Below are 15,376 nucleotides of genomic sequence, written 5' to 3' on the forward strand. Positions count from 1 at the left end.
TTAAGCCTCACCGAAACCCCGGACGATGAAGTAAATTCAAAAGTAAAAGCCACTCTCTAGTCCTGTAAGATGCCCTACTTATGATGCGCTTCACACAGACGAGACAGATTGCACAACTTTTGAGTTTCTTGGCTGATCAAAATTTCAACCCTCATGCGGATTACTAATTTGTTGGTGTCACCCTGTCGTACATGTGCAGGCGTAGGTTTTCAATCGAACAAATTATGATTATAAACTTGTTGAGTTTTAAGATATTGTTCGCAAATATTTGAAGTTCGCAGCAATGGTGATGTCAAAGCCTGTAATTAAAATGTTTTGATTGGCATGTGTTTTTTATTCCTGATTTAGCATGTTTACCTGGAAAATACACATATTAATAGTCATGCCTCAGTCTTTGGGTACATTTGTCAAATAAAGGGTATGAAACAGACAAGAGAAATCCACAAAACATGAGTGATGGGTGGTATGGGTGTCTTTTGTTAACATTGTGTAATTATAAGGCCCGGAAAATATGAACTGATTTGAGGCAGGTGGCCATATTTTCAACATTGTTGTTTTTTTCAAATAGCAAGACATGGTTAATCAATGTGAATACTAAATTAATGAAATGGGACTAAATTTGACACTAAGGTTTGACTACATATAGTTATCTCACCTTGCACAGATAGTAAAAAGAGGCTATCATTCGACAATCCCAACGGCCATTAAATACGGCCAATTTTATTTAATCATGGTGTTCTGACCTGACGTTGCCGCCAACGCTTTGTATGCAGCTCGCTCCACCTTGGAGAACTGCGGCTGGCAGGTCGACTCGACTTGTCCATGTCTTCGATGTGTCTCACGTGTCTGACGTGAGAGTTTCACAGCATGCTCAACTTTTCATTGAATTGGTGTCAAGTCCTCCCTTCAGATGGCTGTTCTGGGAGTTTTTTGGGGAGAAAAATTTAATTCTTATCCGTCTTCCGACCCAGATACAGAGACATGAAGGTCAACACCAATTTCATCATTGTGGGTCTAAAACTGAGTGATTGACGGGCTACATGCTAACCGTGTTAGCGCAATGCAAGGCTGCAGATGGGATCAACTAGCCTAGCTCCTGTGAAACTAGGGAAATGTACCTTCCAGCGTCTCAGAAGCTGAGTTGTGTAAATGGTATGTTTTGCCTCTTTCTAACGAGTAAAAATTAAAACCTAAAGATGAGAGATTACTCATTTTAAATGCCACTACATTCTGAATGGAATGCTGGACATGATGACTGTCAAGATGGCTGTTTCAACGAACAGACTTGTGGCTTCTGCTTTCTGTAAACAGAGATTCTCTTAAAAAAATAAAAACAATTAAAAATAAAACGACTTTAGGCCGATTGAAGCATTCACATTTTAACTTTACAAAACAGGCCGTAGTATTATCACTCCTACATCATCATCACCATAGAAGTCATAAAAGAAATAAACACACATAATAGAAAAAATGCATCATAATAAGCAGAACTTTAATTTAAGTAATTTATTTAATCATCTATTTTTTTATTCATTAATTTATTCTTTTACTTTTTTTGGAAGGGGGTTGATGACCCTAGTGGGAGAGGGCGGGGAAGGCTCTTCTTGCCTACAGTATATATAGGTGCAGTAAAGCTAAACCTATTAAAAAAAAAAAAAAAAAAACTCATTGAACTGCATTCCAACTCCATTCCATATTTATGACTTGAAGGGGAAATCTGGATCAGCAGCATGCTCCTACCGGCAGATCCTTACAGGAGCAGCAACAATTAAGCTTGAGTGAACTATGCGGGGCCCCCAAGGAACTTGTCAGGAGTCTGGAAACATTAATCAAGAACCAACTTATCCAGCAGGACGCACCATAGTTGGAGGATAAGCGCCGACTGCACTTCTCAAGGAGAATACTGCGGACTCTTGAGGGGAAAAAAGGACCTGAACCGTTGGACGTGTTGTAGCCCCCTGTTTGGATGACGAAGTTTACAGTTTGTTTTATTTTCTTCGTCTCTGCTGCCTCTGTCCATGGGCACCTCGTCAGAAAAAGGCAAGCCGCTTGTCCGCAGGTGTGCGACGCCTCCTGGTGTCCCGCCGTGGTGCCACCGGCTTGCTTCTACGGAGCGGCGATCGACCGCTCGGACCTGTGCTCGGACCGGAGTGCCGCGGTCTGCGGGGAAGGCTTGCTCTGCGGCTCCGCTACGTCCGGAAAACGCAGGCCCGGGGCCTCAGCGTGTGCACCGAGTCCAGCCCAGTGTGCGGGAACGACGGCAGGAGCTACCCTAGCATCTGCCGCCTCCGTGCGGAGGATCGGAGATCGGAGCTCCGCAGGGGCCCCTGGGTCATCCTGATCCAGAGGGGCCATTGCGACTCTGGTAAGGCTCGTCTGTTTCTGTATCAATGTTATTATTTATTCATTTATTATTATTTTTTTCAACAATGTCATATTATATAAGAAATTCTATCTATATATCTATCTATCTATCTATCTATCTATCTATCTATCTATCTATCTTAGTCACTCTTTAATTGCAATTATCATTCATGCAAATGTATCATCTTTTCCTTCATATACTATCAATACTCATTATTACTGCTAATGTTACTATCTCATGGATGGAATGGACCATTAATGTCACAAGCATTTTCCGTTTTTGTCACAGTGTGTCACAACCAGTCTCAAAAAGAACATTTCTTAAACAATTTTGAAACAATGCCAGTTTCTGAAACCCTGGGAGGAGGGGCTATCATGCATCCAGTCACAGTTTCACATGTGGAAACCATATGATCCATGGCTTTGCCTTTTTGATTGGCAGCCCTGAGAGTGATAAAGTCAGAGCTTATAGTCCACACACCAATGAACCATAAAGAGCAGTATCCGCATTGTAGTATAGATCACAGTCAAGATCGGTTGTATAGAGGCAGAGGGAAGGGGGGGCAGTGTCACACCAGGGCGCCAACTGGAAGGCCAGCAGAAAAAATCGTTCATATTTACTTATATTTGCAACCATGCATTAAAAACATACATTAATATCTCTGAAGTCAAGTTACGGAATGCCTTCACTTCCTCCCTGCCTATATATTGCCTTCTACCTCGCTGTGACCCATCAACATTCAGACTACAAAAAGTTAGAAAGCCTAAAATTTATATCATGATAACACATATTACACAACCACATGCTTATGTGGTTGATGGCAGGAGGGTGTTCAGAAGTCTGACAACAAAACAAAAAAAACAGAACTACAAATATGTAAACTGCACACCGGTGTGTAAACAAATAAAAGAGATCATTTGGCTAGGTATAGTCCAGGTGAGTTGTGTGTGTAATGTGGGGATGTGGGGGGATCCTGAATGTGATGTGGGGAGGGGAGGGGGCAGTGTGTGGAATGTAATGCAGTAAGGCTCTCAGGGATACAGTATTGCTTTCAAATATGTATTCTCCTTTAGATAAACTTTTATAATTTAATATTATCCCTGCTGAGTCAACACACATATAGGCATGATTTACTCTTCTGTCCTCTTTTGTTTGGGGAAGTAGGCTGCCTGGTCCATGCACATATAGCTGTGACTCAAAGAAAGGTGTTATAAGGGACAGGCATGCTAATGTTTAAGATTTGCAATTTTTTCAGCAAGGTTTAAGATGAATGTTAGAATTGTGTAGCCTTATTTTGCACTTCACACTATCAACACAAAAGTTTATTAAAGACAGTGGAAATTCTCAACCTTTGTCACACCAAGGACCCTCAATTTGATACGCATTAGGCCACAGATCCCATTAGATAAGATTCTGTATCTGAAACTTATCTAATGGGGTCCGTGTGTGTGTGTGAGTGTGATTGTGTGCGCGCGTGCGTGCGTGTGTGCGTGCGTGTGTGTGTTCTTGGTACTGTACCTTGCTCCATGTGTCAGTGTGAGCAGGCTACTGAATACAGCCTCCAGTTTTTTCGTTCATCTGCATGTTCAGTCCAACAAGTTCCATTTTGATCTTTAAATTAAAGCTCAAATTGGATTTAGATTTTCAAAGTTGTTCAGTTCACACTGGAACTGCAGCAGCCTTGAGCTGCTTTCTTACATGAACTGCAACCCTGAAATTATCCGGACATTACTCGGAGGAGCTGTATTTGAACGCAAATGTCCAAATTAGTTGGACTCGACATTAACCGGACTTACCCAACCAGCACCCTAGTACAACATCCGTGTAATGTCTGATGGAGCGGTATGTGTGAAAAAAGCAGGTGATTGTCCGGAGCATTCACAGCGAGATAATGGGCGTGTCGCGTGTTGATGGCATCACTATCATGTGACTGGTGCATGATATTGATGTCATCAACATGCCCACTTGCCGAGAGTGAAGAAAGGTCATTTATATCCATAACATACAAGGACAAAGAAGAAGAAGAAGAAGATGATATGCATTTATATTGCAGAGCCGTCCAAATAAATAGAGTATCAACGCAAAAAAAGTCCCAATTACTGGTAAGTTGGTAGTCTCGTCCACCATCTTGGCTATGCTGTTTAATTCCGCAGCGTCCTGCCTCCTGTATGCTCTACCCTGGCTCTGCCCCTCATCTTAACCAAACTGATTGTTTCCAGCCGCTGTGAACGTGTCTGACACAGACAATCTCCGGTTGTGAGCTACATGTGTGAGAGGGCAACTCAATGTTCAGACCGGATTATCCAGACATTGTCCGGAGTTCATGTGTGAAATCCACTTTGGAGGAATGTGTAGCTGTTTTGTTCCCTTCATCTCAGCCTTTGACCCTTGTTCAGCAACTCTTAAGGAAATGGATGGGGTTTTTTTTAGCTGCACAAGTAATGAAATAAACGGAACTGAACTACAGAGTAATATTCAGACTAAGTTGAGATTGTAAAATATTCGTATACTCCAGGCCTTTTGGAGTATATTTGAGTATTTCTCCATTACAGTATGGAATTTACGTAAAGGATTTGAATACTATTTTCACCACTTTGACAGCCAGCAAGGAACTGAGTTAGGCTGCGGACACACCAGAAATTGCAGAGCGAAATTTAATCAGAATCAGAATCAAAATCAGAATCAGAATAGTCTTTATTGCCAAGTAAGTTTACACGAACAAGGAATTTGTCTTGGTGTTCAGTGCATACATGAAACATATATGCTAAACAATAAGTAAAATACTGTATATAAAAATATGTAAAATAAGGCTGTTTCTTTATTTTTTTTATTTTTTATAATGCTGTACAGTTTGTGCAGGAATGTGCAAATGTTCAGTCTAAAGTGTAACACTATGTGCAATGTTCACGGATAAAAGTCCAGAAGAATGTGCGTAAATGTAATGCATTGACATACTTTTAAAGTTAAATTGTTATAAACTTTGTTTGTGGACAGACAAATCATTACAGAGGAAATCAGAGACAAATACTTTAGGTTAATAAAGTATTTAATGTTTTACATTTAGCAGACGCTTTTATCCAAAGCGACTTACAATTATTCAAACACTGACGGAAGCAGCCATCAGGAGCAATTAGGGGTTAAGTGTCCTTGTAGCCTTGAAGCCTGGGATTGAACCAGCAACCTTTAGATCACTAGACCACCAGCTCTACTGCCTGAGCTACCACCCCCTACGGAGCTTGTACAAGAGGAGCAGTTTCAGTGTAACAACACAAGAGTGCCACAGAGGAAGTGCTCAATTCTCACTGGGGTTCTGAGTTTTTTATACAGCTTTCTAGGAGTGGCGAAGCTGACAAGTCGTTGAGATGTCGGTCAGCAGATGTCGTGATGCCTCCACATGGGTCCTGCTGATGAGACAGTTTCGCTGCAGGGGCAGTTTCGTTGAGACAGTTCGTCTGTTGAAGTTCCCTTATCTGATGGTCGAGACATGTTGCCTTTCTTCTCTTCACATTATGGCACAGAAAGTGACTAGTTAGGACATGAACTCTATTCAGCCTTTATAAGAAAAGCAAAGTACACATACCCTGTACAAAAATTCATGTAAAAAGTACAGCAAAACATAAACATATAAAATTGTTTATGTTTATGCTTATTCCAAGCATAACATTTTATATTTTATATGGAGTGTGAAAGCAAAAACCCTAGCCGGGCAGTACAATTATACAGTTTCCTAAACTCAATATCCATTCAGACAGGGAAACTCTCTCTGCCTAGGCGACCACCCACCGGTACTCCATATCCTAATGGGGTATACAAAAAACAGTCATCAGTGTAAAATTGGAACAACTCTTTTAGAACATTTATAATATAATTCTTAATCTCTGTGTAAAAAGAGGGAAGAAGGTACAAAATAAAAAATCAAAAGGTTTCCAACACAGACTGGTCGTCCCATCGGATCCTACAGCTGGACCTTTCCCTGCCTAGGTAAGACTTTCCCTAGCGCGATAAACAAAATATAAAACATCAGCCTTCTTCCCTGATAACATGTATATTCATAGTTGAGATAAACAATCTTCATTGGCTGAATACATTATGCCATCAGAGACTTATAGCTTCCTTTGGAGATTTTCTATAAACTCCTCATAATGCCTAAAACTTGTAAGAATTTCCGTTGGTGCAGTTTGTGTCAAATTTCGTTTTCGGCCGTCAGACTCTTGTGTCATCAAAGAGTCCAGCGATGTTGAGATCGACATCTGAACCTGCAATCTTGAGCATATCCTTAACAGGGGTTTGATCATTAAAATCCTCCTGATCGGGTTTGATCAGAAATTCATAATTTGCATTTGTACTGCCATTGTTGTCATCATTAGGAACTTGTGTGTACAGCATAGTTTTAGTCATGGCGTTCTCTATGAGTCTTTGAGACAACATTTTACTCATGTAATCAACAATTGTTTATGTCAATTCTGTATCACCTTCCATTTGTATGAGAGGTATTCTATAGGGTCTTCCATATAACATTTCAAATGGTAATATGCCTAGGGTACTTGGTAAAATGTGTAAGCTAAGTGCTACTGCTGGTAAACACACAATCCATGTTTTCCCTGTTTCATCCATAGCTTTTCTTAATTTAGCTTTGATTGTTCCATTCGTCCTTTCTACCAGACCTGCCGATTGTGGATGGTAGCTACAATGATATTTTAATTGTATGCCAAATATTTTTGATAGTTTTGATATGACTTGATTTCTAAAATGTGGACCGTTGTCGCAATATACAGTTTCTGGAAACCCGAATCTTGATGCTATTATGGAAGCCAGAACCACCGTGATAGCATCATTAGTTACTGTTGGTATTATTTCTACCCATTTAGAAAACATGTCTATTATCACTAAACAGTACTTCCTACCTTCTGCTTTATTTAGTTCTAGAAAATCTATGCATATTGTTTGAAACGGATAGATAGCCGGTGGGAATGCGCCTCTCTTTGGTGGTAATCTGCACTATGCGTTTTGTTTGGAGCAAATTAGACATGATGCACAAATTTTTTTAGAGTAATTATGAAAATCCGTATTTTGTGAACTGACATTCAACCATATTGACCATCCCTCCTGTTGAGACATGGGTATACCCATGGCTCAAAATAGCCGCAAATTTAAAAAGAGATTTAGGAAGGATAGGTTTACCGTTTGGTCCTTTCCAAATGCCATTATCTGTTTGTTTTGTTCCCTAGTTTTTCCGCTTTGTCTTTTCGTTGTCGAGAGCCGTCTCTTGCATGTATCGTATTTATATGCGTCACCGCAGTTTCAGCTGTGTATGTGTCCGTGTGTGGTCGGGTGGCCGCGAGTTTCGCTTCCTCGTCAGCGAAGCGATTCCCTTGTGAAATGGGATCTGTTCTGTTGGTGTGTGCCGCGCATTTACAGAGTGCTACAGCTTTTGGTAGGAGAATCGCGTCTAGTAATGCTAATATTAGTTCCGCATGTGTAATTGGTTTTCCCGTGGATGTGACCATACCTCTGTTCTTCCATTGTGCCGCGAAGACGTGTAGGGTGGAGAAAGCGCACTGACTGTCGTAGATGCAGTCATGCGTCTCCCCTTCCGCGGCAGATGGTAAAAGGGTGGAAGCACTCAGAGTGGTACATCGTTCTATGCTAAGATGAGGTTGAGATAACAGAACTACCATACACCCGAGATCTCCTGCACGGGACAGGAAAGCGATTTTATTCTGTAAGAGAAGTATTGAGACTGCATGTGGAACTTTTAACGTCAGGGAGTGAAACAACACTATTGGTGCTGATTGTTGGATCGTGAGGGCTGCTGCTTGCACAGCTAGTAGGCACGGTGGTAATGCTCTCGCTATTGTTTCTAATCTTGCCGAGTAGTAAGCGATTGGTCTTTCTTTATTTCCAAATTAATTCTCAGTTCGTGTGTTTTGCAATTTATTATAACTTCTTGATGATTTCTTGGCTTATTCAACAGTTAATTGTTAATTCTTTAGACTTCTACTTATTGTCTAACAGTATGTTGTTGTAATACCCATTTTTATTGTTAATCTCATGTTTAAAGTTTGTTTTTTATTGTTGTTCTACATTTTATTTAATATATAATATTCACTTGGAGGTCAGGTGATGTTTCACCAAAATTGAACGTCATACAAGATGAGTTTTTCATTATGTTTGCGTATAGACTGATAAATACTTGATAAATACTTGTTTTTAGCAGAATAATGCAGGCATGATGAATGCTCCAAATTTACAGAAGGTACAGTAGTCCATGCATAGAAAAAGATATTAACTGTTGAATTAATTTCAGTGCAATTCTTTGTTAGACTTAGGCACGTTACATTATTTTTTCTGGCCTCCTGTAATCATAGTTTGTACGGGGTAATAGATTTTCTTTTTGTCTCAAAATTATTAATTTCATGCTGAGGCAGACTAATATCCTGATCCTGCAGCCAATAGATATGCACAGGGTTTACACTTATATAAATATAAGTTCACAAATTTATGTCCTAAATGATCCCTGTGGTGTTATTTTAATTATTTATAAATTATTATAATTATTTTAATTTAAGTATTTTATTTTTCTTTAGATATTTTTAAACCGTCTGCATTTTCTTCCTGTATATCTGCACCTGAATCGCAGGGAAATGTGATCTCTCTATCTCCCACTATCAAAGACACTGCTCATACAGGTCTAATCATCATGTCCGCGTTTCCTAGGTTGAGAATTTATTCTGAATTGCCTTCATCCAAGTCCATGTGTGCGTGTGTGAGGGTTGTGTGTGTGTGGGTGCATGACCTGTTTTTCTCTCTGGCATTCATGCCAGATGCAATCATCGTTCGGTCTGGTTCCCCTTTCTCCTCCTCCTCCACCTCTTCCATCTCTGTGTTCCCTCCTTGATCGGCAATTTCTTGCCCAATGTCCAGGTCTGCCACAGTTGTAGCAGACATCGTCTCTCTCGTGTCCATTCCTCCTTCCCACTCCACCTTTTCCACCACTTCCACCACGCCCTCGCCAGCCACCTCGTACTCGAGGTGCATTTCCTCGGAAATACACAGAGGCATAACCATCATTAACGCACAACTTTTTTGTGCGTTGTACTCCTTCGACATGCAGGGCGTGCTCCCTAATGACGTGCAAGCCTGCTGTGCCGTGTCCGATTAGGTGTTTTTTTTTTTTGTTTGTTTTTTAACGAAAGCAGATAAACTTGGGTGCATGTTGTTTGGATATTATGACTGATTCGCCTTCTTTCTGGTGGCAATGGTTTATTTTTGATCAGTGAGGAAAAAGGATTGTATGACTTCCCGCTGCGAGTTATTCTTTTTGGGGTCTCGTCAGATTGGTACTGTCCTGGAGGAGCTGTGGCCTGTGGGCTGAGTTGGGTGGTTGGGAGAAGGTTGAAGGAACTGGAGCGTAGGGCGCTGGATGACGAGTGAAGACTGGAGGTTCAGGATAGGGTGGAGGATGGGGTGGGGGACCCAGAGGAACGTACTCGTCACCATACTCTCTTCCTTGTTTGTCTCGGCGAGAACAAAGAACAGGGTACATGTCAGTCACCTTTGGTTTTTCTGATTTTTCTTTATCTTTTTGTTTAGCTTCTTTTCCTTCTTACTCTTCCGCTGCCTTTCTTTCTCCTTCTGTCTTTTATTTCTGTCTCTCCTTTCCTTTCACGTGCGGTACATACAGTAGGAGTCACTTGGAAGGGGCAGCTGGAACATGACAGTGTCAGGGTTCGCCCGGGTCCTTCCGGCATCGGCCACTAGATGCCACCAGTACTGCCTCATCAATGTTGCTTTGTTTCACCTGGTTCTGTTCCTGATTACCCAGCCTCATTAGGTTATATGTTTCACCTGTGTCTCGTTTTGTCTTGCCTATTTATACCCTGTTGTTTGTGTCCTTCGGGGCTCAGTCTTGAGTTTGTCTAGCCTCCTGACAAGACTCTCGTTTCGAGGCCCACAAAATTCTTATTTGTTTTTTTTGTCCGTTTTTGGTACTTGTTTCAAGTAAACCTTTATTTTTGCCACCTCACCTCTGCCTCTTTCTCTGCACCTGGGTTCACTCGGCATAACCTCGTAACAGATAGAAGCCAAGCAGATCTGAGATTGGAGCGTGGCTGACCCATGCAGGGTCACTCCCAGGTCCCTGCTCGGATCTTGCCAGTATTGATATTCCCCTCGATGATGTATTTCATGCTGGTGCCTGGGAACACCTTCAGGTGTGTATACAGTATATGAAAAATATACATGTTTTTGAACGGAACATATTTCTCTAATCTCTAATTGAATCAATGTATACATATCTGATTTTAAAGAATGAATAGTTTGAAATAATAAATTAATCAGTGTTATTTTTTTGTAGATGTATTTAAATTGAATGAAACTAATGAAGACACTGTGCCTAACCGTGCATAACAGCTATTTATTTTACATAAATATATTGTGAAATATCACAACAAACATAATCTGAGTACTTTTGTTGTAGTGAAACATATTCTAATGCATAGCTAGGACACATCATCAGTGATGTTACCTAAGATCATTGGGTGTTTCGGGTCTTTAGAACATCAGACACCCTCACTCAGACAACCCAGCTGAGGTTGATCAAGCCTCAGCTTGTGCCCTAGCAGCACTCTCCCACGGATCCGTTCGCTTGATCCAGAGCCACCTAGAGGCTTTCTCTGCAGCCTTTGTGCTGGTAGAGATGGCTCTTCTCCTCCTCTCCCCTGTGATGCCGAGTGCAATGTAGGCTCTAGGGACTGCCCTGCAAAGCCTCTGCACCCCACCTCCACCAGCAAGCACCTTGCCTTCCAGCCTTGTCTGTGGCAGTCGCTGACTAGGCCCTCATACTTCTCCCTCTTCCGCTCAAAGGTCTCCTCCATCTGGTCCTCCCATGGCACGGTAAGCTCCAGTATGATGGTGTGCTTTGTTGCCTCTGACACCAAGACAATGTCAGGTCTTAGAGTAGTCTTGGCAACATGCTGAGGCATTGAGCTGCCTGCCTAAATCCACTAAGAACTGCCAATCTTGTGCGGTATTGAGACGCCCAAATGTTGGTCTGTGTGTTGTGCTTGGCTTCTGTCCAGCTCTGATGAAGTTGATGGTCAGCTTTAATAGTTTGGACTTCTGGCAGCAGGTGATAGCAGCACAAAGGCTCTCAGCGATGGTCTTGAGCACCTGGTCTTGTGGCCAGCGATATTGGCTTTCCCCTAGAGCCTTTGAGCAGCAACTTAAGATGCGCTCGAGGGTCCCCTTTCTCTGACACAGAGCACGCGGGCGTATCGATTAAGCCCCAGCAGTGCAGATTAGACGGCTGGGACGGACATCGTAGACTGCCTGGACTAAGAACCTGAAGCGGTGTGGCTCTGCCTGGCAGAGGACAGTCCACGTGATCTTCCTCTCCACAACTTGCTCCCATCTTGTCCTTGCTGCCTCATTCCCACTGCTCTGCTGGACCTCTCCTCCTCGACCGCTGCTCTCACCCTGTTCTGGACTAGTTGCCCTCGTTCCTTTTCCCAAGCCTTATCGTAACAGGGGGTTACGACGATTCCTAGTCCAGCTCTTCCCCTGGCTACTGCTCCCACCAGGACTCCATGGCAAAGTCGGGACTCCGCTCTCCACTTCCTGCCAGTCTTGACCACTAACCCCGCCCCAGAGACTTTTGGGTCGCTCAACTCTCTATACTGCAGCACCTCCCTTGCACGCAAGACCTTATTCTCCTCCTCGATAGATTTGAGGGGGAGTTTGCAGGTGTTTCCATAGAGGCCGATGCTGCTCAAGCTCCTTGGCAGACCAAGCCATCTCCTCAGGTAGCGGCTGACTCTCCTTTCCAGTTCTGAGATTCAAGATTCAAGATTTTTATTTGTCACATACATATACATACTTTCATACATATATGCAGTGAAATGTAATGCAACGCACCGGGTGATAACACACAATAAAAAAAATTATTTCTAATAGACCGACTAACTTACTCCTAAAATGTAATACAGTAAGTTGAATACTTATAGAATAAAATAAAAATATATAGAATAAAATAAAATACAATAAAAATAAAATTAAATAAAATGGAATAGATAGAGGGAATATGCTTATGTATATAGAGATATGTGCATTAAAGTGGCATGTGAATTAAAGTGGCATGTGAATGTGAATAAAGTGAGGTAGTGTTTGGGATAATACAGCACAGTATACAACAGTACGGCGCAGCAATACGGCATCACGAACAACCCTGAACAGTGACACAGTATGCGGTACAGTATGCTACATATAGTACAGTAGGTAGTGGAGCCTATGTGTATGGCTCAGTGAGGACCCCTGGTGAGGTCAGCATTGACAGTTCTAATGGCTTGCGGGAAAAAACTCCATCTCAGTCTCTCTGTTCTCGCTGTGTGACTGCAGAGGCGCTTGCCTGACCGCAGCAGCTGGAACAGTCCGTTGTTGGGGGGATGAGGATCCTTCATGATCCTGCGGGCTCTGCTACTACACCTCCTGGTGTATAACTCCTGCAAGGGGGGGAGGGTAGTTCCAGTGGTACGTTCAGCTGAACGCACCACCCTCTGCAGGGCCCGCCTGTCCTGAGCAGTACAGCTCCCAAACCAGGCAGTGATGTTGCCTGTCAGGATGCTCTCCACTGCTCCAGAGTAGAAGGACTTGAGGATCCTCGCCGAGACCCGGAATTTCCTCAGCTGCCTGAGGTGGTAGAGACGCTGCCTCGCCTTTCTCACCAGAGTGTCTGTGTGTACAGTCCATGTTAAGTCCTCTGTGATGGGGACTCCCAGATATCTGAAGCTGCTCACCCTGTCGACAGAAGTCCCATTAATCAACAAGGGCGCGTGCGTCCTCGATTGTGATCCTCGCCTAAAGTCCACAATCAGCTCCTTGGTTTTGCTGACTTTCAGGTGGAGGCTGTTGTCCTGGCACCAGAGTGACAGGTCAGCCACCTCCTCACGGTAGGCCTTCTCATCGCAGTCGGGCCCACGACCACGGTGTTGTCAGCAAACTTGATGATGGTGTTGGAGCTGGACCTGGCCACACAGTCATGTGTGTACAGGGGGTACAGAAGGGGGGAGCCCTGGGGGGATCCTGTATTCAGGGTGAGGGAGCTTGACATGTACTTCCCCTCCCTGACCACCTGGGGGCGGGCTGTGAGGAAGTCCAGGATCCAGGCGCACAGCGGAGTATTCAGTCCGAGCTCCATCCACTTGACAGCCAGTCTGGTGGGGACTATGGTATTGAAAGCTGAACTATAATCGATGAACAGCATTCTCACATAGGCCCCCTTCTGGCCGTCCAGATGCGTGAGCGTGGTGTGCAGTACCTGGGAGACCGCGTCATCCGTGGATCTATTTTGCCGGCACGTGAACTGCAACGGGTCCAAGGTGCGGGGGAGGGAGGCGCAGATGTAATCCTTAATCAGCCTCTCGAAACATTTCATGACCACCGAGGTGAGGGCCACCGGACGGTAGTCATTCAGGCAGGCAGGTAGAGGTGATCTTCGGGACAGGAACGACGGTGGACCTCTTGAAGCAGGACCGGACCACTGATTCAGCCAGGGAGATGTTGAATATTGTAGTGAACACCGGAGCTAGCTGGTTTGCACAGGTCTTCAGTACTCGCCCAGATATGCCATCTGGGCCCGCAGCTTTCCTGGTGTTCACCCGCATCAAAGCCCTCCTGACCTCGTGCATGGACACTGAGAGTGTGTGCTCATACAGCACGGTGTACTGGAGTTACACCGTGCTCCCAGGCACGGTGTAACTCCAATTAGCCGGCGAGCTAGCGGTGTTGCTGCCAGACTCAAACCGCGCATAAAAGGAGTTCAGTTGGTTGGCTAGGGAGGCGTCCACACTCGTGGCTGAGAAGCGTCTTGTGTCCCCCCGCTCCATCTGTAGCTCCAGGGTCTCCCTGTACGTCCGTTTAGCGTCCCTGACCGTCCTCCGCAGATGGTACGACGCCGCTTTGTAATTGTCCATATTTCCAGATACAAGACCGTCGTTGTAAGCGGCCGTACGAGCATTCAGAGCGCAGCGGATGGATTTATCAACCCATGGTTTCTGGTTTGGAAATAACCGAACTTTCACCGTGGGAACGATATCATCCGCTAGCGTAGTTACAAAACTTACTACAACCTCCGTTAATTCGCTGATGTCACTTGAACTTGATTGGAACATGCCCCAGTCTACGTCAGTCAAAGCGTCCTGAAGCGCAGCCTCCGATTCACTTCACTTCACTTCCCTCGTCATCACCAGATCCCGTGCGATCAGAGGCCTGTAAACAGGAACCAGCGAGATCGTGGTGTGATCTGATTTTCCGAAAGCAGGGAGCGACATGGTCTTGTATTCGTTCTTGTACGGTGTGTAACAATGGTCCAGAGTTCTATCTCCCCTGGTGGCACACGTGATGTGTTGGTGGAGATTAGGCAGAACTTTTTTAAGGTTGGCCCTGTTAAAGTCCCCAGTCACCACCACAGCCTCGTCGGGATGTCTGTTCTGAAATCCGCACAACACATCGTACAGAACCTACAGAGCTGCGTCGGTGTCCGCTTGCGGTGGGATATAAAAGGCTGTAATAATAACCGTGCTAAATTCCCAGGGGAGATAAAATGGACGGCATAGGATGGTCAGATGTTCCAGGTTCGGCGAGCAGGAGTGGGAGAGGAATTTGGTGTTGTTGGCGTTACACCAGCGGTTGTTTACCATTAGGCAGACGCCTCCAACTTTGGATTTCCCCGACTCTCCCGTTCTGTCGCCGCGGAACACGGAGAACGACTCGGCTGGACGTATGGCTTCACCCGGCACCAGTGGGTTCAGCCATGTTTCCGTCAGACAGAGGACGCAACAGTTCCTCGTGTCTGGCTGGAATTTAATCCTCGCTCGAAGTTCATCCATCTTGTTCTCCATGGACTGGACGTTAGCAAGAAGGATGCTTGGCAGAGGTGGACGGTAAGGTTGCGTCCTCATTCTGACCCGAATGCCGCCTCGTTTACCTCGGTGCTTCCTCCGTGGGCCCGCTCAT

At 44.2% G+C, this 15,376-nt stretch overlaps 1 protein-coding gene across 1 annotated transcript in view; it reads left to right on the top strand.

The window, feature by feature from the left end:
* Positions 1–981: 981 nt before the first annotated feature.
* The window catches only part of htra4 (HtrA serine peptidase 4), a gene marked incomplete at both ends in the record, with an annotated part of 47,183 nt that continues 32,788 nt past the window's right edge, over positions 982–15,376 (top strand). Inside the window, 3 exon segments of the mRNA XM_080004322.1 lie at positions 982–1,008; positions 2,060–2,207; positions 2,210–2,374. Of these exon segments, the coding sequence (XP_079860448.1) occupies positions 982–1,008; positions 2,060–2,207; positions 2,210–2,374 (340 nt within the window).

Source organism: Zeus faber, assembly GCF_960531495.2.
Source record: "Zeus faber genome assembly, chromosome: 7".
NCBI lineage: Eukaryota > Metazoa > Chordata > Actinopteri > Zeiformes > Zeidae > Zeus > Zeus faber.